At 40.5% G+C, this 20201-nt stretch overlaps 1 protein-coding gene across 1 annotated transcript in view; it reads left to right on the forward strand.

Moving 5' to 3' along the window:
• Window positions 1-19241: 19241 nt before the first annotated feature.
• Window positions 19242-20201, forward strand: part of cyp26b1 (cytochrome P450, family 26, subfamily b, polypeptide 1) — a gene marked incomplete at both ends in the record, with an annotated part of 34252 nt that continues 33292 nt past the window's right edge. The window contains one exon of the mRNA XM_079257357.1: window positions 19242-19445. Coding sequence (XP_079113483.1) covers window positions 19242-19445 — 204 coding nt within the window. The remainder of the gene's footprint in view (window positions 19446-20201) is intronic.

Below are 20201 nucleotides of genomic sequence, written 5' to 3' on the forward strand. Positions count from 1 at the left end.
CTGGCTTGACACCGAGATGAAAATCTAAAGTAGGCGTAGTTTATGAAGAAAAGTGTAAAGAGGGAAGTGACTAATTTTTACATAGTTTTCATAGATGCAAATAAAATTCAGATGCAAGGTTTAACAGATAGTTTTAGGAAACAGCTGGTCGAGGTTGTGAGACAACAAAGATTTATACATGTTGCACATAAAGACACAACCGCCACACGGTGTAAAGTTTTATCTCCACCACTCGCTCTTAAAGAGCTTTACAACAAATCATGAGAACAGTTGAAGAATTGCAGCAACTAGAAATTCAGCTTTTATTTTATCTGAGACTTAACATAACGTAAGCTCGCCAACTACAACTGCAGTTCATGGAAATATTTTTTTTCATTCACACAGACCATCTCTAGAGCAGGGATCACCAATCCTGGTCCTTCAGGTCCGGTGTCCTGCAGGTTTTCCAAATGACCCTGCTGGAAACCTCCAGTTCCAGACTCAGACAAGCTCTGCTCATGTCTGCTAAATACACATTGATTTGAATCAGGTGTGTTGCAGCAGGGACATTTGGAAAAACCTGCATGACACTGGTCCTCAAGGACCAGGATTGGTGATTCCTGTCCCATAAGGAAACCTACCAGCAACATGTACAAGATTTCATGCTTGTAAAATTCTGTCAATTACTAAAGATAAATTCATCCTAATGTCTCCTTTTGCTGGTTCAAGTTTTCACAGAAAGTAACATATAAAAAACTACCCAAAAAAAGATGAAAAATGGGAAATAAAACAGGCAACAAAGAGGAGTTAAAAATGAAAAACAGCTGATTTCCAGAGAAAAATGACACTTTATTAGGGAAGATTAAGAAATTCTTCTAAGAAAAGCAGTAAATAACCAGAAGGATCCTATATCTTTTGTTTTTATTTTACTTCTTTTGCTAATTTTTACTAATTGTTGATCATGTGGTCGGCATCACAGCAGCCTGCAGCAGATGCTCGGTTTTCCTGTCTCGCCAGTCGCGTCACTGTCGCTACATTTACCTCCATATGGCTCATTTGTTCGCGTCATTTATCACTTATTTTGTCAGTGTAATGTGCTCCACTCTCTCTGTCCTCCAACCATCACTCCTCTTTGCTCCTGCTTCTCCTTCATCTGAGAGCTCATTTGGTTCATTAGAGACGCTGCTTTAATCCTCAGTCTTGTTGCCTCATCACATGTCGCCACTCTGTGTGACGAATCTGTCTATGACAAAACTCCCTTAATTTAAACCATCTTCCTTCCCCACCAGTAGCGTAACTTTTTCCTGTGGAGCTTTGAATGACCCAAGAGGTCAAATATTCCAATACATATTGTGAGATGACTCAAATCAGATGGAGCCAATTTCTGCTAATAAATAATAAAAACTCCAGAGAGGCTGCGTTTAAACATTTCAGTCTCGTGATATTAAATCACTTCAGAAAAAAAAAAAAAAATTCCCGTAAACTGGAAATAATCCACATGTAATGCCCTAAAATTGTCATATGGAAAACTTTACAGAAAACAACATATTGATTTCAAGAGGATTAGATGAAAAGACATTTGTGTTTGATCAGATCTGTTTATCAGATAAAAGGCTTCATCCAGCCACCAATTAGCTCGCCTGAAGGAACAGGCTGAAAACGTTAAGCTGGTATGTCCAAATGTAAGAAAATATAAAAACAACCTCTCCCACATTACTCATATTATTGCTTATGTATGTTATTTTCATGATTACTATTATTTTACTAAATATCACCAATATGTATTAAACACTGAACAAAAATTATGAACAGGAGAAAAATAAATTTCAGCTAAAATCATATGGTACAGAAACAAAACCATATCAGATGTAACGGGACTTGAGTTACCAGATATTTAGGTATTTATTGAGATTGCGTTATATGTGCATGTAACTGTTGTTTATTCTGAAAAAGAAAAAAATGTAGCACAAAAAATGTGTTAAATTATAAGAACTTATTTTCTTTTACAAATGGAGCTACATTTGTAAGACAATGTGTCTGTGGGATGGGCAGCAGGGTTCGGCATGTGGGTTGTGCACATAAAAACACATACAAGCAGCACCTGCAACAGCAGTCGGTTAGGATTGTGACGTCAAAGTGCTGCACCAGCATGAAGTGCCAGGCTGTTGTGGCTGCGTATGACTCCTCCACATGCTACTGAGGCCCCAGTTTGTTACATGAATAAATTGCTACATTTCTGGCATGTCGTTTCTTTATGCTTCCATCATTTAATCCTATAGACGATACAAAAGAGGAGTCAGAACCGTAAGCTGTTTGGTCGTAGCTCGGGTGCTCATCCCACAAACACATTACAAATGTAGCTCCACTTCAAAGGGAAAACAAGCAGGTTTTTCAGTGGTATAAGACAAGCATTGTTACAACAGAGAAATAATCCACTGAACACATTCTTCTTGACTTTTTGTGTTAAGCTTGGCTATATTGAGAGTAGAGTTATACTTTTAAATATACTCCCATCCTGTAAATACTCCTGTTTCTTACATTCTGTTTTGAATAACCACTCTTGTTCAGTTATTCTAACTTTTTTATCATTAAAAACCTGAATAATATTTATGATTTATGTCGAGAACTTTTATGAGAAATTATAGAAAAACATCAAAAACAAAAATTGCTACGTGAGAAAAAGTCTAGTTGGAACAAAGATTGCTGGTCCAACACACGTTTGGACATGTTTCACTGTTATTACTCTTATATAAAATGTGCTAACACAGAGCGACTTCGTACAACACATGTTGCCAGCACCGATGCTCCATTTACGATGATTGAATTTTTCACAGGCTTGTGTGCAGAAAGGAGGAGATCACAGGAACATGAGGTTAACGTTCCCATCAACTTGGAGCAAGAAAAAGGAAAGAAAACAGCCTACTTTTCAGAAACACACAGCTCTGATGAACTGAAGCTCTAATTAAGTTGTCACACACTAACCTTGCACAGCAGCTTGAAAGCCCACATCCTCATTTTATTCAGATTCTTCCCACAACTCCCAATCCAGAAAACTTGGTGAGGAGGGGGACAGCCACTTTGTTCTTGAGTAGTTCAAGGAAAACTGCATGAAATCTTCAATTGTTTAACCACATTAAGTCACTGACCCCAAACCCTGAGGGCATCAAACACACCACAGACTCGACATAACCCCAAAATGTGTCCTCAGTACAGTTTCCATCTTTTACGTAAACAGGTTTTCAATCTGTATCATATGACGAGAAGAAAAGACTTCTATACCTTTATTTAGTTGTTTTGGAAAATGCTCGGAATAAAGGTAATTAATTGCGTTATTAAAGAACAGACCGCTGAACTTTCCTGAACTTCCTTCATTATTCTGACATTTGAGAGTTTATTAACACAGAGAACAGCACATCAGGATACAGTTCATTAGCAGCAAAGCTAATTTATCTGATCCCATGCTTATTTGAAGATCCAAAACAAAAGTGGAAAACCTCCGTCTCTCAGTAAAATGAACCATCGGCCACATCTGTAACAGCTGGTTTTGTGACTTTCTTCGTCACGGTGGCTTTCCTGTTGTTTGGTTGTTGTCCTCTTCAGCCCTGCCGGGTCATTTTATCATTTATCCTTTACCACGGGTCTGCAGCTGCCCTGCTGTGCCATGCAGCTTTCATTTTGTTAATAGAGGTTAGCTGAGAGTTCAAATGATGAAAAAATGTGCAAAGCTAATTGGTGCAGGCTGTGATTGCACAGCAAAAAGGTTCACCAACCCATTTCAAATGGATCTAATAAAAAAGTTTTCCGATGATCTTCTTTTTCCACAATTTACTTCAGTTTTTTTTTTTTTTTTTTTGCCTATTTAAGCTTTCAGATTTCCAACAAAAAGTTGAGTTAACTTGATGTTCAACATAGCACCCCTTTATGCTGCCGGGGAGAAAAACACTGCAAAGTGCTGAAGCTCAGTGAATTAAAATGTTTAGATAAAGTGAAAGTAGATTTGTTGTATTTTAAGCTCTTGCAACAGCAACTGATATGCAAGAAACCCACTGGGTTACCAAATTAAAATAACATTTTTATTCGTAAATAATAGTAAATGAATAGTTGTGTTTTTCTTATCTTACAATAAACCATTAATGTTTATTTGTGCAGGAGAAAGACGACTTTATTTCTGCCAGAAAAAGATGCAGGAGAGACGAACTGTACAGTTGTTCCACACATTATAAGTGAGTTTGGTTTCTTGTAAGTCACTAAAAAACATTAGTAGTTAAGGGTTAGGGTACGTAGTTTCCATTTTCCCAAGCCTGACCTTAACTTCCATATGGTGGTCAGCCAGTGAAACAAATCAGGAAAGTTTTGATGTCATAGTTTCTATTTTTGTTGCTGTAGTTTCTTGTTTCTGTCACATGATTTGGTTAACGCTAGTCAGTGGTTGTCACGGGTTTCTGGGAAATGGAGAATCAACATATTAATGCTGGAACAGGCAATGCTTAATTAATCTCTTAATTAATCTCTTGAAAGAAATGCAAACATGACGAGGCAATGAGAGTAAAAGACTGGGAAAAATAAACATTTATGAAGGACAAAAGTATTTAAAATGAAGCAAAAATGAACCGTTCTCTTGTTTTTTCCCTTAGCTGGTGAATTAGGCCAATTCTTCCCTTTGGCAAAACCTCTCTTTTTTTTACCCTGGCAGGACATGACCCGATTGGTCATCCAGCCATCTAAACGCTTTAAAGTTGCTTTACAGAATTTATTCAGATTTTCCCAACGAGTTGGTCCCCGTCTACATCTATTTCAGCATCCATCTTGCAGTCTACCTTTACTGTGAGCTCAGCTCTCAAATCTGCTACTCTCTCCCACTCTTTCTACTTTTCTTCATCTGATAATGTCCTCTCTATGTGTCCTATAAATCAGCTACGGTGCATATTTAAATCAGCCAGTGGGTAATATCTGCTATCTCAAGCATGTGTTGCAGTGTGTAAAGTAAATGTTAGCTGCAACATCATGCAGCATCCCAGAAGTTGTGAAGTTGTGTCTCAGCCTTGGGACGCTGTTGGGCAGTGACCATGCCTGAAATGTAAATATTGATTGTCACTGTGCCACCAAAAGGTCAAAAAGTTGCGTAGTGTGTCTTTAAAGGCTAGAAAAGAAAAGCAGAACCGTATTCCTGCCAAATGGAGGGGAATGGCTGAAGAGGGCAAACTGGTCCATCTAAAAGAGATTAAACTTTTTTACTGGAATTTTGATTGAGTGGTATTTGAGACTGCTGCTATCTTCAACTTCACCACTAGATGTCAGTAGTGTGCAACTGATTTAAACTAATGACAGGCTAGTATTTGTAATCCTTACAATATTGGCTGCTTTCAAACTAAATTTCTACAAGCTGGAGTTGTAGGGTTTCAGGCAGATCCAAATCCCTGTGTAGCACCACAACATGGTGAATGTTGACTTAGTGAAAACAGGGGCTCCTGGACTAAATCAGGTTCTGGTCTTTTTGACCAGTTTCAAGATGTTATGTATTCAAACAAGATCCCCTATGTATTTAAGCCTCCCTACAAAAACCACATTGGTTTCCAAATCAAAGATGGCCAACATCAGTCCTTGCAGGCCATTGTCCTGCTGGTTTTAGATGTTTCCCTGCCTCAACACATCCAATTCAGAGTAATGGGTCACTGTGTAGAACTTGACAAGCTTTTGGATCCATTTAACTTGAATCAGCTGTGTTGGATCAGAAACATATCTAAAACCTGAAGGGCAGAAGCTCTCAAGGCCATACCAGATGTACACTCACAGGCCACTTCACCAGGTACACCTGAACAGATAGTTACCGGCAGCAGCTTAGTACACAAAGTCACGTAGACATGGTCAAGATGACTTGCTGAAGTTCAAAGTGAGCATCAGAATGAGGAAGAAAGTGGATTTAGGTGACTGGCATGGTCTGGTTGTTGTTCTGAGTATTTCAGATGCCTCAGCTCTCTGGGATTTTCGCACATCTTTAGGGATTACAGAGAGAGAGCATCCAGTTAGCAGCAGTTATCTGAAGGAAAATGCCTTGTTGATGTGGAAGGCTGGAGGAGAAAGGGCTGACTGGTTGTAGATGACAGAACGAGAGAAGAAACTTAAATAAATAACTACTGGTTACAGCTAAGGTATGCAGAATACCAGTTGTACTTCTTTGGGCACAGGGAGCTCCAACCCAACTTGAAAGTGGTACCTAATGATGTGGCTGGTGAGTGTGCATCTCATGCACACACACAAAAGAACCAGCATTGTAATACCAAACAAATTGTTCCACCAGTGAAAGACGCCTCGTGTTACCACCACAATGTGGGACTAAATCACTAGCCAGACTCTTCTCCTCTGTTGTGTGGTGGAATGATCTCCCAAACTCCGCTCTGCAGAGTTCCTGTCTACTTTTAAGAGCAAGCTGAAGACTCAGCTCTTCAAGGAGCACTTCAACACTTAGTGTAGCTGTATTTATTGGAAAGTTGGAGAACTTAGCCCAGTTCTTTGCAACAAACCTTATGGTATTAATGGTAGTACTTCTTTGTATTATAACATAGGTGATATTATGGGGTAGGAAGGGAGTAAACAACAACAACAAAAAAGCCTGTAGCACTTCATGTAAGGACCTGCGTCCAACTGGACAGTCCACTAGCATCTTCCTACGATGTCCTCTACTGTTTGATTTGGTGTTTGTGTTGTTCTCACTCATATGTAAGTCGCTTTGGATAAAAACGTCTGCTAAACGACTGTAGAATAGAAAGAATAAAACAAATGGGCTGAACTGAAACTGCAAATGGATAACAAGAAATGGGAAAAACTTTGGAAATGTAGCAAAATAACTAGAGATAAACCTCCAACCTTTGTTTAGAAACACACGCAACCAAGAAAAGATAAACTGCTGATCACCCCGTGTTCAGAGTAGATTAGTTTCTGGGTGTGACTTGTGTTTTTATGAGCTCTCAGAGGTCACCAGTCTCACGGTGCCGTGTGGGAGTCAGTGTGTTGCTGTGATTCTTACTGTAAGTCAGATTTGTGTCTGTGTGTGTGTGTGTGTGTGTGTGTGTGTGTGTGTGTGTGTGTGTGTGTGTGTGTGTGTGTGTGTGTGTGTGTGTGCGCGCGCGCGCGCGTGTGTGCAGTGAGTCAGGAAGTGGTGGATGATGAAGTCACAGCTTGACAACAGTTAGTGCTCTAATATAAGTCAGGCTTGTCAGCTCCCCACCATGCTACGTGTGTGTGTGTGTGTGTGTGTGTGTGTGTGTGTGTGTGTGTGTGTGTGTGTGTGTTAGTCACGTGTGGGTATAAATCTTTTCACCCAGTCACCTTGTAGGAACCAGCTGTCTCATAATGTAAATGACTGAATAGGATGATGCTTTACGGTTTCTGTTTACAGAAGGGTTAGTTATGGTTACTAGGGGGCAGTATTTCACAAACTGGGGGGTCAAAGAGCCTCTGCAGGGGGGCTCGAACAAGAAGGAGAGAAAATATGGAGTGCAAGATTTAAACTTGTGTTGGGAAAAATGAACAAATCCTCAATCCTGCTTCAGTTGTTCCATCTCTTATAGCTGTTAACAGAAAAGCATGAGGGTGTGAGGGTGTGTACATGTGTGTGGTTTTCCCACTCCCAGGGTCAACCCTGTACACTCCCACAACAGGAGTGGAAGGCATCTGAGTGCGCTTGAGGCTGCGGCGGATGTTTGTGTCTCATTAGCATGACTTTCAGAGCAGCAGTCTTATTTTTGACGGGACTGCAGAGGGTCAGCTCTAGCAGCACTGATGCTCCTGTCAGTTTAACATCCTTCATGTTGGAGTCATTGAGGAGTGCCAATGGCTCAGGTGCTTGTTAAAGGGTTCGACTCCTCTGCCTACCCCCGTACAGGTGTTCTCTACAGGTCAGTCCCAAGACTGGACAAATGCAGAAGATTGCATCAGGAAGGGCATCCGGCATTATAAAACATTTGCCAAAGTACAACCATGTGAATGGCGCTTCCATGCCGGCTCGATAGCTGGAAGCCGATTTGCTGTGGCGACCCCTCCATGGGGAAGAGGCTGAAAGGGAAACTATAACATGTTTTTAAACACTTATTTACCCACAGTTGTGAGTTTAGCATGTATCCACCTGTTTCTATTACTGGTAGATGAATTAGTTACGTACGGCGAGGTCAACTAATCCAGGACTGAATGCCGGAGCCAGATGTTAGTGGCTGTTGGCAGGTTTGTTGTCCAATGGGAAAGGGGTTCAACTTCATGACGTGTCCTCTGAAGCTATGGAAAAACAGCTCTGTGTGTGTGTGTGTGTGTGTGTGTGTGCGCATTTTGTGAGTATGTTGTACAGACAATGAGGTCATGACTGCCTCTCCTTCTCTCTCATCACTCTGCGCTGCTCCTCTCCCAGCTCTAAATTTAAGCACTGAGTCAAATTTCAGTTTTATGACATTTTGAATGTCTTCCATGATGTGTTTTTAATTTGTCTTTGCTCCGTCTTGTTTGGTTTCTACTGCAAAATGAAGACAAAGTGTTTGATGTTTGTAACACTGCAGATATTTTCTAATATTTATTACTGCTGGATGAGAGTTGAAGATAAAACTCTCATAATCAGGGTGATTTTGTGTGTATGTTTTGATTGAAGTGACTGAAGGTCTTAGCCCCCCATCATTTATTTGCTTTTTGTTTCCTAGGAGTTAGACTTTATTGTAATCTTGGTCTTGAGCGATAGTTCTCCAGGGTTTCTAAAGATCTTTCAAAGTTTCTAAGTCTCTGACCTATGACCCATTCAAGCAGAAAAAGCTCTGAACTAAAGGGATGAGCCATTATAGTGAGGCATGTGTTAAGAAACACACTAAATAACTATTTTACATAACATCTTCACGGCATTTGTTCTAGCAGCCAATAACAGAGACACAGCATCTATTCAAATCTCTTCCATTGCAATTAGGTAAAAAAATCCAAGATAGAAATATGTGGCAGATATCAAACGGTATTCTTGCAGCAACAATGTTATTAACAAAAAGCTGGAATCTCTTAGCATGGTGCAGTGCATCCTTAAAATAATCCAAGAATTTGAGCAACTGGTAGGGCTGCTCGGTTATGACAAAAATTATTAACACGATTATTTTGACTGAAATTGAGATCTTGATTATTTAACACGATTATCCAGTATATTTAAACAACGCTGCGCGTCGTGGTGTTCTAGACTCCGTGTTGCGCATTATACCCATCTAATTCACAGCTCAGAGTTGTTTAATCCGCTTTTACTGCTTATATAGGAACTATTTTACGTTGGCCTGGATGTACGTTTTATACCAAACAACCGCTGTCAGGTTACAGCGCGTTTATCTCATCCACCTGTTAAAAGACGGCTGATCTGAACCAGCTGGTTAACGTGTTGCTATGGTAACGCCCCGTAACGGAGGGATATTACAGTGATTTAACTCGCCGAACTATGTATACGAAAATAAAGCAGCCAGTTGTCACTGACAATGGTATAAACTATGTTTAGGTGAACGTCCACAACCTACTGCAGTTATTCTACATTGACCTGCAGCCGGAGCCGACTGAGACTGGCCGCCTGGGAGTGCTTTAGGACGGGAGAGGCTCCCGCCGCTCCTTCCTTACAGTAACTGCAGAACAATATGTGCCTTCAAGTCAGTCGCCAAAACACCAGAAACGTCTCTAATAACTCTAGTAAGAGCTGCTAAATTTGTCGCTTTTAACAAAAAAGTGGCCAGATTTAGCAAGAAAGTCGCCAAGTTGGCAACAGTGTCTGAATGAAAGCAAAGCGGCTGTGGGAGGAGTTTACAGCACAGCGCTGCAACGCCAGAGACGCTCGATTAGCAGCTGAAGACAGCAGGAGAGGAAACTGCAGAGAGGAAAATAATCGCACCCTTTTATTTTTATGATTGTTGAAAAAACAGATCGTAATTGAGATTGAAATCCGATTAATTGTCCAGACCTAGGAACTGGAGGACAAAAGAAGAGAATTGGTTCTAAAAACAAACAAACAAATAAATATCAGATGAAATTTATCAGCAAGAAATGTTCTTAAACTAGGAAAAAAAGTCTAGTGAAGACCTGGTATTGGACCAGAGATAGGTCTGGACCATCAGCTGATCCATCTAGTTCTCACTGAAGCCTCATCATAAAAGGTCTCCATGAAGATTTGTTGTGAACAAGTTCATTCTTATTGAAGGGGAACTCAGCAGAAATGGATCCGTTGGAATGAGGAGTCCACAAGCATCAACATTATGAAGTAGTGTGGGATCATCTTGACAGAGAACAAAATAAAAGGCAAAAAAAACCCCATCCAAATGAGGAATTTGGAAAGTCCTTCTTTAAAACCTGGAAAACTGTTCCTCAAGACTACTTCTAATAAAACTACACAACGTTCAGACCTGACTTGTTTTGATGGCACAGTGACATTTATAATGCACGTTTCTGGAGCCATTGTTGACTTGTAGTGCCTGGAAAGCCTGAAAACCCACACTTCACAATGTTATCTCTGTCCCTGCACACTGGCAGTTTTGCACATTTGCCATGGCTCAGTCAGCAAAGACATGCCAGCTAAAGACATGTCATTGGATAAAAGAAAAAGAAAGGATAAGTGACAGAGCAGTAGGACAAGAGTCAACATTAAGCTGGCTGGAGAGAGCTCAGAGAAGAGACAGGATGCAAGACAAATGCTGAATTAGCTTTCATTAGGGGCCAACATGGAGAGAAAATACGTCCAAGTTCAGTATTTTGGTCAACTGTGTACAAAACAACGGCACAGGTAAGATAAAAACTTAGTAAAGTATAAACAGGGTTGTGAAATGTAAAGCTTTAACATGTTTCATTAACTATAGTATAACTAGCTAAATCTAAGATAATCTCATGCTCATAATCCTGCCAGTGTAAAAAAAACTTTATTTGCTCATAATGAGCAAATTCCCTCAGAGAAAACAAATCAGGAGGTGTGATCACACCCTTTAGCATCCACTGACTCTTTGCTGCTTATTTAATTAAGTCAGTTCATTATCTAATATCAAAAACGGCCAAACAGAGTGGTGAAGCAAAACATGTATAAATAGCTGACAACACCCCCAGTAGAACCAGCACATGTTGTTTAGATATGCACCGCCACCTGTTTCTTTCACCCACGTTCAACCTTTTACCTTTATCTTACATTGGAATAGTTCAAATTAGAGCTTTGAGTAAATAAAAAAATGTGTGTGTTGAGGAATTTGAAGCGTACAGTGAAAATACACTGCTGTCATGTCATGTTCATGTAAGATTTTCAATATTTTCAAAATAAATTAACTAATAAAATAACTAAAATCATAATTAGAAAGTTTTTTGAACATGTAGGTTCCAGTCTGTCAATATTTGATGCATTATTAAATTACAAGTTTAATTAATGACAAGTGACAAAAAGCTTTTTTTTTTTTTTTTTTTTTTACTGGTTGGGAAACCAGTAAAAACCAGGATCTTTGTCATTGATTAAACTTGTAATTTAATAACACATCAAATATGGACAGACTGGAACCTACATGTTTAAAAAAACTAATTATGATTGTAGTTATTTTTTTAATTAATTTATTTTGAAAATATTGAAAATCTTACATACTCCACCTTTAATGATGGTCTTTTGAGGAGATAAAGTAAGATAGTTTCTGAAAGGGTGGGATACTGCATGCCGTCTGGTGGGAGTAAAACACTTTAGATACTAGTCTGCTGGTAAAAAGCAGCTTTCGCTTTAGACCGAGACATCCACTTGGACACATTGCTCTCTGGACTTGGAGAGATATCTGCAGTTTCTGAAGAAAATTAAACAAGCACAAATTATTCTTTTGGCTGGACTGAACCTCAATCTCCTTTCTTTTTCTTTTCATTGTGATTGTGTGTGTGTGTGTGTGTGAGTGTGTGTTCACTTCCTGCGTCCCTTAAAGCCCTCTAAAGCCTAAGCTAAACACCTTGGCTGTGAAAGGTTGTTCCAGGGTCAGAGGAAATTGAAAATGTGTTCAGCAGCAACACATCATCATTCACACACACACACACACAGTCTCAGCTTGGACTACTAAAGCAAGTGAGTGCGCATTAGGTGTTAAAAGCTTAAACGGACATAGCTGTGGAATGTAAAGATAAGGCGTTTTCGCTTATACAATGAAACACACGCTTGCGCCGAGTCCACACAAAAGTGGTAATTATCTAACTTACACACATAACGGTGTTAACGGGCGAAGCAGTGCCAGGTCTTCCCGTGCCTGACCTGAAATGTCTGGCACATTATACAAGAGGTCACAACCCTGTAATGGAGGGGATGAGGTCACCTACGCCACCAGAGGAGGATTGTCGGGACGGGTTTGTCCGTGTGCTTTTCTGCAGCGTTTAAATCGGATGTTACAGATGATTGGCACGTTGCCTCATCAGAATCAGAGCAGAAGTCTGTGAATCAGCTTTGAATCAGAGCTGCTTTCTGCACCTGATGCATCAACTCCCCCCCCCCCCCCCCCCCCCGTTTTTATTTTTACAAAGGGAGCGAAAGAGGAACTTGGGTGATTTAATTTAAGATCCACTGAGAGGAGGTCAGGATGAAGTGACACGCCACAAGTGTGCAGAGGTTACACATGCTGCTCTGAATGAAAACACATTTACTGGATTATTAAACATCTCTGTGAGGATAAAGTGCATGAAATACTGCTGTTACACACACAGGTTTGTGTCGCATGAACATTGTCATGACAGGATATCTTTAAAAAGCCCTGCGATGTGGTAATTAGTCGTTTTTAGACTGTTGAACAGTGAAAAGTATTAATGTTTGACCTCTGGTTGTCAGTGCAATATAAATATGTGCAATGTCTTAAGATTTTTATACATTTTATGGATTTAATTTTATGGTTACTTTGATCAAGCTCTTTTAAATTTGGCTTAATCTGTTTAAGTGCCACAGATTCAGGTTGCTAACGGCAGGTTTGTGTCCCTTTTCTCTCTTTATATATGATCTGTTACTATGTATTTTGCTCTGCAATGCATCTCTGGAGGCGTGTTTGTAAGACAATAAATAGGATCATGAAACCTGACATCTTCTTGACATGTTTTGGATTAAAACTGCATCCCTATAGATAAAAAAAAAAAAAAAAGACCACCAAGCAGATGCAGAGTCCTGAATCCAACATAAACTCTATTGTAGAGATGTTCTGTAGCTGTGTGCTCTCTAATGGGACTGAAGGAGAGATGTGTAAAGCCGGCTTACTTTTGTGAATAAGAACCCGTAATGTTCAGTCACAGTTTCAACAGTCCAGTCTCTTTTGTGCAACCAGAATCATCTGGTTAGCTGATCTCAATGATCTTTTAGTAGTGTGTAAAGTAAAAAAAAAGAAAAGAGAAAGTAAGGAGGTAACAAGAACTAACCACTTTCAAACAAACAGGTGGCTAGCTTAAATAAGCCACTGGAGCTGCAGAGTTTTGGACTAGTTGCAAATGGGATTTACATAGGAGGAGAGAACCACACCTTTGTCAAAAATGACTGATGACCTGATGGACTGTTGCCTACACCTAAACACTGTCAGGAAATGTAAACTTAAAGGAAAAGAGGAGTTAAGAAAAAATGTTCCAGGTCCTCTCGACCTGAATGTCGCCGTGTGAAAGCCATAAAGTGGATCAGGGTGAACTCAAAGCGTAAACATCTGCTAGCCTTAGAACTTTTAAACGTGAAACATTCATGTAACCTGATAAAAGAATATAAACAATGAAACAGTTTTCTACGTAGAACTTTATGATCACCTCATATAGAATCTACGGTTCATCAATATGAAGATAAAACAGTACAGATGTGAACAGCTGGGACGTCCTAATGTTTCTGGTGCTGAGCAAAGCTTAAGACACGAGCAGAGCTGAAGAGACAACAAGCTGTTTGTTCATAGCTGGAAATAAAGTCATTTTATCCGTCACACATACATAAAGCAATGCCTGATATGACATCATGGATACTATATGTGACCTATAATTATACAAGCCTGTACCTCATGACAAGTACAGACAGCATCTGGTAGACAACTGTTCATGTGGTCAAAAAACCTTGAAGAGGATCATATTGTGATTTCTTAATGGAGCACAAACTTTCTCTTCTGTTTCTGCCTCATTTTATTCATTTTTAGATGATAAAATATACTAAAATATCCTGATTCTGTCAGTCTGGGATGTTCTCCAAAAAGCTGATGCTTCCTGATCCTCATCGAAGCAAGTTTAGTTTGGTTGAATTAGAAGTGAAATCCAAAATGTGTTACACACTGGAATATGGTTTAAAAAAATAAAAACATTGTAGATGCATCCAGTTTTTATGATATATAAAAATATTCAAGCTTGTCAAGCTTTTCAGCTATCTTAGATAAAGTTTGTTTTGAATTCTCTGAAACAGGTTCTTACATACCAGTATGTGCTGGATTACAACCCAACACCATTCATAAGGATGCCTATCAGATTGGTCTTTTTGTTTTTTATTGTAGGTCTGCTTTCATCCTCCATGAACTTTCTTTTCACTTTTCATGAGATGTCTGCATTTTTATTTGCTCCTTGATAAAAACTGTAATGCTCCAACTCAAAATATGCACCAAGAATACAAATAAATCAACACCACTAAACAACTCATTCCTACATTTACTCTGACTTGTTTCTATATTTGCAGAATTCCAAGAAACTTCTTGCTTTTTTTTTTTCTCGTGTCTTCATTTCATACGACACTCATTCCTATATTTCACACTTGACTACTTTTTTTGTCATTCCTCCTCACAACATCCTGAATATGTTCTGTCAGGTGAAGTGTGTGTGAGCTGTTATTTTCCTACAAACACATCTTAAAGTGTGCAACAGTAGAGAGTTGTCATCAGGTTGCAGACCGGCCCATCTGGTACCTGTTGCCATTTCTTCCTCAGTCTTGTTATAAAGTGTGCAGAGTGTGTTTTTCTATTAATATGTTGTAAAATACATGACAGGTTACACCAGCTATGCAGATCTAAATGAACTTTTCTGCGTTGTCATCACTGAGTTTAAACAGTCTAGACGGTCTGCATCATCTCTTGTTTAGGACGTTTCCACCTTGTGACCGTCAGAAGCAGCTCAGATGCAGAACTGGTGAAGTGCGTCTCCATTCTGCAGTGCTTAAAGGTTTCCACCAGTTATTTGGTTTCTTTGATGTAGTATCCTTGTCATTTGTACAAATATAAGATTATTTTTCCACACATTAAACTGGTTAACTGGAGACAATCCATAAATGTTTGTTTCTCAAAAACTCAGGATGTTTTTTTTCCCCATCATGATTATGATCTCCTGTACACGTACGCGCTGTACCGTGTTACAGCCTAGACTGCCTCCACGCTAACTTTTTCAGAATATACTGCAGGTATTAAATACAGTAATGAAGGAATATGAACTAATGCATTGAATCTGAAGTTGAATGAAAAAGGTTTTTAAATCCCAAAAGGAAATAATAATAATAATAATAATGTTGCACTGATACAATAATATTGTAAACTGAATGATTGTAAAATAATTAGAAAAATGTTGCATGGAAACAACAAAAATCTCAGTTTATTTTGTCTAAAAGTTTTAAAAATCAAAGTGTTTAAACTGGAGCTAAATCCAGAGTAAAAATATTGTAAAAAATATATATATTTAAAAATTTTTTCTTGTAGCAAAAATCATTTTCAGCATAAAAAAAAACACAGATTTCAGAGGTTTTCAGACGTTTTCCTTGTTTGGTTTCTCGCACTTTAATAACTTCCAGTATGAAATAGAGACAAAGCAAAGGATTTATTAGTCATACTAATAAAACATATTGCCACTCTCTGCTTTTTCTTCCCAGTGATCAAATAATAAATGTCAATATTTCCTCCTGGCTGCACAAACTGCTTTTATTAAGATGCATTCATTCATGTCTCACAACTAAATAAATCTTTTGAAAAATTGTTAGGCTTTTTATTAAAGCTCGAAAATCTCTTTAGTAAATCGGATGTGGAAAAAAAAAGCCACAACTACAAACAAATCCTGACACAAACTGTATGAAATGAATTGCAGACAAAATACCAACAGCTGTAAGAAACTGCAACTTAGCATTTCTCTGGTTTTACAATCTGACTCATCTCCTGCTCCAACAAGGATTTAACAGTTTTGGAAAGTCAGCAGTAATTTTATCAGAAATCAGAGTGTGTGAGTTTGTTTTATGATATTTTGGGAGTCTGAAAAACTCATGAGTCAGTTTTGCTGGAATCAAAATGATGAACTGAAGGTCTGAAATGCTGTCTGAGGGTTGAACCTACAGGAATGAGGGAGGAGACAAGGACATTACTTCAATATCACAAATATTGAAGTAAGAACACAACCCACAAGCCTCTGATGGCAAAAACATTTTTAAAAAATCTCAGGAGGAAGAGGAAATAAATCTACTCAATAAAGTTAAAGTTGAAACAGCTTGTTTCTGTGTTTTAAGTGGCTGCTGTGTGATTGGCCTCCGCTAGGCGGCAGCATTGAGCCGCTGTGTGACAAGTGGGAGAATGGGAGCTGGAAAGAAGAGAAGAAAAGGAGGAGAGAATAATGGGGAAAGAGGAAATAAAGAAATCCCTGTTAGGTTTATTCTGTGATGAATAAAGCATAGATAGATAGAAAGGATGTCATGGGGGATGAAGCAGGAGACGAAGAGATGAAAGAAGTTTAAAAAAAAGTAGTTTTGTTCATTAAAGATAGAAAAAAAAGTGCAAATTAAAAGAAAAAGGGTAAATGTGTGTAGCTTAAACACTTTCACTTGCTTTGTTATTGTATCAATTACCATCCCCATATGAAGTGTGGGAAAGTCACGATGATGCTCTCTGTTATGTAACTCCCGGCAACATCAGCAGCCGGTCAGGCAACCGAATCCCTGCCAATCATGTCTCCGTGGAACAAAGCAGCTTCCCAAAAGCACCTGTGTCTCCTTCATCTGTTGAGTTTGAGAATTCAGAAGAAGCTAAATAATCCAGTGTGAGGAGGATGACGGACATGTGGCCGGGGACAGGAGTGCGAGTCCATCTTGTGACCCTGAGGTCACATGAATCAGCTGCCTCATCCTGCCGGCCATGAGAGGCAGCTTTATGTGGGAGAATGCAGACAGAGGCTGATGGAAAATATTAGTGGCTGAGGGAAAGATACAAACTCATGGGTTAGATCATTCACATCCAATCCATCCAGGACTTACGATGGTTAGAGACTGCAGCTTAACTTAAAAGTGAGCAGAGCTTTCTAAATCTGGTAAAGTCACCGAGCATGCTTCTCCTGCAAACACAGGATAATGTAGGAAACATCATACAAAACAAAAGGAAATTTATTAAAGAATATTGATAATAAAGAGGAGTCCACCTGTCACTGGATAGTGGGAACTATGGTTCTTTGGGATCAGGGAAGACCTCTCCTCAGGAGTGCCTTTTTTTTTTCTTTTTTTTTTTTTAGAGAACACAAACTTCTAAAATGCACTTTAAAGTTATTTTATGCCATGATAAAGAAGAACCAGACTGACAGTGGAGGGGGGGGGGGGGGGGGGTCTGACGGGATACTGACATGGAGAAGCATAATGTATGCAACAAACGCACCAAGCTCCGTGCGTAAAAGCGCGTCTCCAAGTGAAGAGAGCCGGTTCCTCATCTGGAAACCTGCGCCGGGGATGGTCGTTTATCTGGCCTCCTCTACTCCTCTACTCACACAAGCCGTCAAAAAACATGGGTCACATCGGTTGTGATTCGCGCGCCACGCTGTTTCGGTCTGCAGGTGGCTGGCTGAAGGCTGCGCACGTCCTGCACGGACTCATAAAGCAACTGCTCTGCTCTGTTTCTCCTCCAGCAGCTCGCGCGCTCTCTCGCTGGCGCTGCGCCAGCTCCAGCACGCTCCAAACCTCCTCTCCTCTTGCGCCGCTTGCCGCTCACTTTACACCACCCCTCCTTCTGAGAGGAGAGCGCAGGAGGGAGGGGAGAAGAAGGGGTGCACCAGGAGCTGAAAGAGGTGGGGCAGAGGGGAGGGATGGAGGGAGGAAGGGGAGAGGTAGAGGAGAAGGAGGGGGAGTCTCGCTGCCTCTCTGGCCGACGCTGGAGTGAGGTGGGGTTGGGGGTGTGGGGGGGGGGCAACGGGAGCCCTTGGCCGCCTATTCGCCTTCCAGTTGCCTCCGTACTATATAAACACTCATTGGTGCCTCTGGCTTGACGCACACACACTCTTTGCGCACGCATTCGCACAAACGCGCACTGAGGGTGACTTGTACAGGCAGCCAGCAGAGAGAGGGAGGGAAAAGCAGCGATCAGAGACAGAAAGGTACACTGAGAGGAGAGTGGACGACAGAAAGTAAGAGAAGCAGAAAGAGGACGGAGCATCTCCTGCGCACCAACTCATCCCTGCAAACTCCCGGATCTTGAAACTCCTCGTGCCTGCTCCTGCGGGAGTCCAACTTTTTCTAAGAGGCTTTCAAAACTTTCCAAACTGGTTGGAGTTATCAAAGACGCGACTCCTGGAAAACGTCTCGTTTATTTAACTTCAATTTAAAAAAACAAAAAACAAAAAACAAAAAACAGAAGTTTTTGTAAAGCAAAACTCCAGTTAGTTCTGGTGGTCGGCTTCATTTTTCCAATGGTCCCAGTGCGTCCCGGTGTCTGACACAAACGTGTCACCTTTAGATTTTTTTTTGCCTGCATCAAAGTTCCTGACTTTTTTTTTTTTCCAGCCCCCACCCCCCATCACTTTAAGTCAGAATCAGACACAAACAAGACTGAAAATGAGATTTCAAACATCAGGACCGTGCCCAGTCAAGTGTGATTCTGGTCCTAAATGTTTAAATCATTAAAACAAAAGTGAGTTTTAATGATTTGTGTTTTTTTTTTTTAGTTGTGATACTGAAGACACGGGGAGTCACAGCGCAGCTCACCTGTAGCATCTCCGCTCAGCCGACGCTGATCTGCACGTCTGAGGCATCAAAACACAACTTTGTGACTCTGATCAGATCCAACTTTAATCTTTCAGAGAAAAATAAAGCGCGCTCTGTGCAGTTCATTCATTCTAGGAGAAAAGCCGCCTGTTTGCATTTGGAGCGCAGAAAAAGCGCTGCGACTTTTCACGCAACTGAAACATTAAAAAAAAAAAAAAAAAAGACATTTCACAAACTATTTTGGGGATCCACTTCTTCTTCTTTTTTTTTTCTTTTTTTTAAATCCCAAACGAAGTTTTTTCCAGTGTCCTGAAAGTCGCCCAGAGTTCCCACCGGGCTCTCCATCACCATGCTGTTCGACAGTTTCGACCTGGTCTCGGCTCTGGCCACTCTGGCCGCATGCCTGGTGTCCATGGCGCTGCTGCTCGCCGTGTCCCAGCAGCTGTGGCAGCTCAGATGGACGGCCACGCGAGATAAGAACTGCAAGCTGCCCATGCCAAAGGGATCCATGGGCTTCCCCTTCATCGGCGAGACCTGTCACTGGCTTCTGCAGGTAAGAGAGCGCGCGCCGGGTCGTGATGGGGAGGGGGAAAGGGAAGTCTGGGTCTTTCTGCACGATGTCTTCATTTATTCCTTTAAATCTGGATTCATTCTGAGACTTTAATGCTTTTAATGGGAATTTGGCTTAATTCCACACCTTCTCCTTTCTTTCCTTCTCACTCAGAGATTCTCTAACATCAACTTAGTGACTTACAGTGTGCAGTAAGTCTGAAATAAGCTCATCTTCACATCGACTAACAGACTCTTTAACCACCAAGACTGCACTTTCTAAGACATATCATGCTATTTCTTATGACGCGCGCTCGACTTTAAGGCAAAACCAGATCAGTGTCTTCTCTTTAAAACCCCAAACTGATGATTTTACGACGTTCACGAACATCCCACGAGTTAAAGTTCTGCATAAAGCCTTATCTCAGCGCGGGGTATCATACTGTCCGCGACAATGTGGCAGTTTGAGCTGGTTCATCTTCAACCTGCGCGCTTGTGACACGCACAGACTGCGTGACTCCTGTCCACCTAAACACACACAGATACGATCATCAAAGAGTTTCGCTTCATTTTTTTCCCCAGTTGATTGAGTTTATAGCTCTGCAATATCACTCAGACTCTCTTCCAACCGGGATCAGATTAGTTTCTTCACTTATTATCTGAGACAGGAGCGCATCGGGTCAGCAGACTGTTGCGCGCCTCCCTCCTTCTCCACTTGCGCTGCGGGGTCGAGCTGCAGTCATGCTGATAGTCTATCGAT

This window comes from Telmatherina bonti (genome assembly GCF_933228915.1).
Source record: "Telmatherina bonti genome assembly, chromosome: 18".
Classification (NCBI taxonomy): Eukaryota; Metazoa; Chordata; class Actinopteri; order Atheriniformes; family Telmatherinidae; genus Telmatherina; species Telmatherina bonti.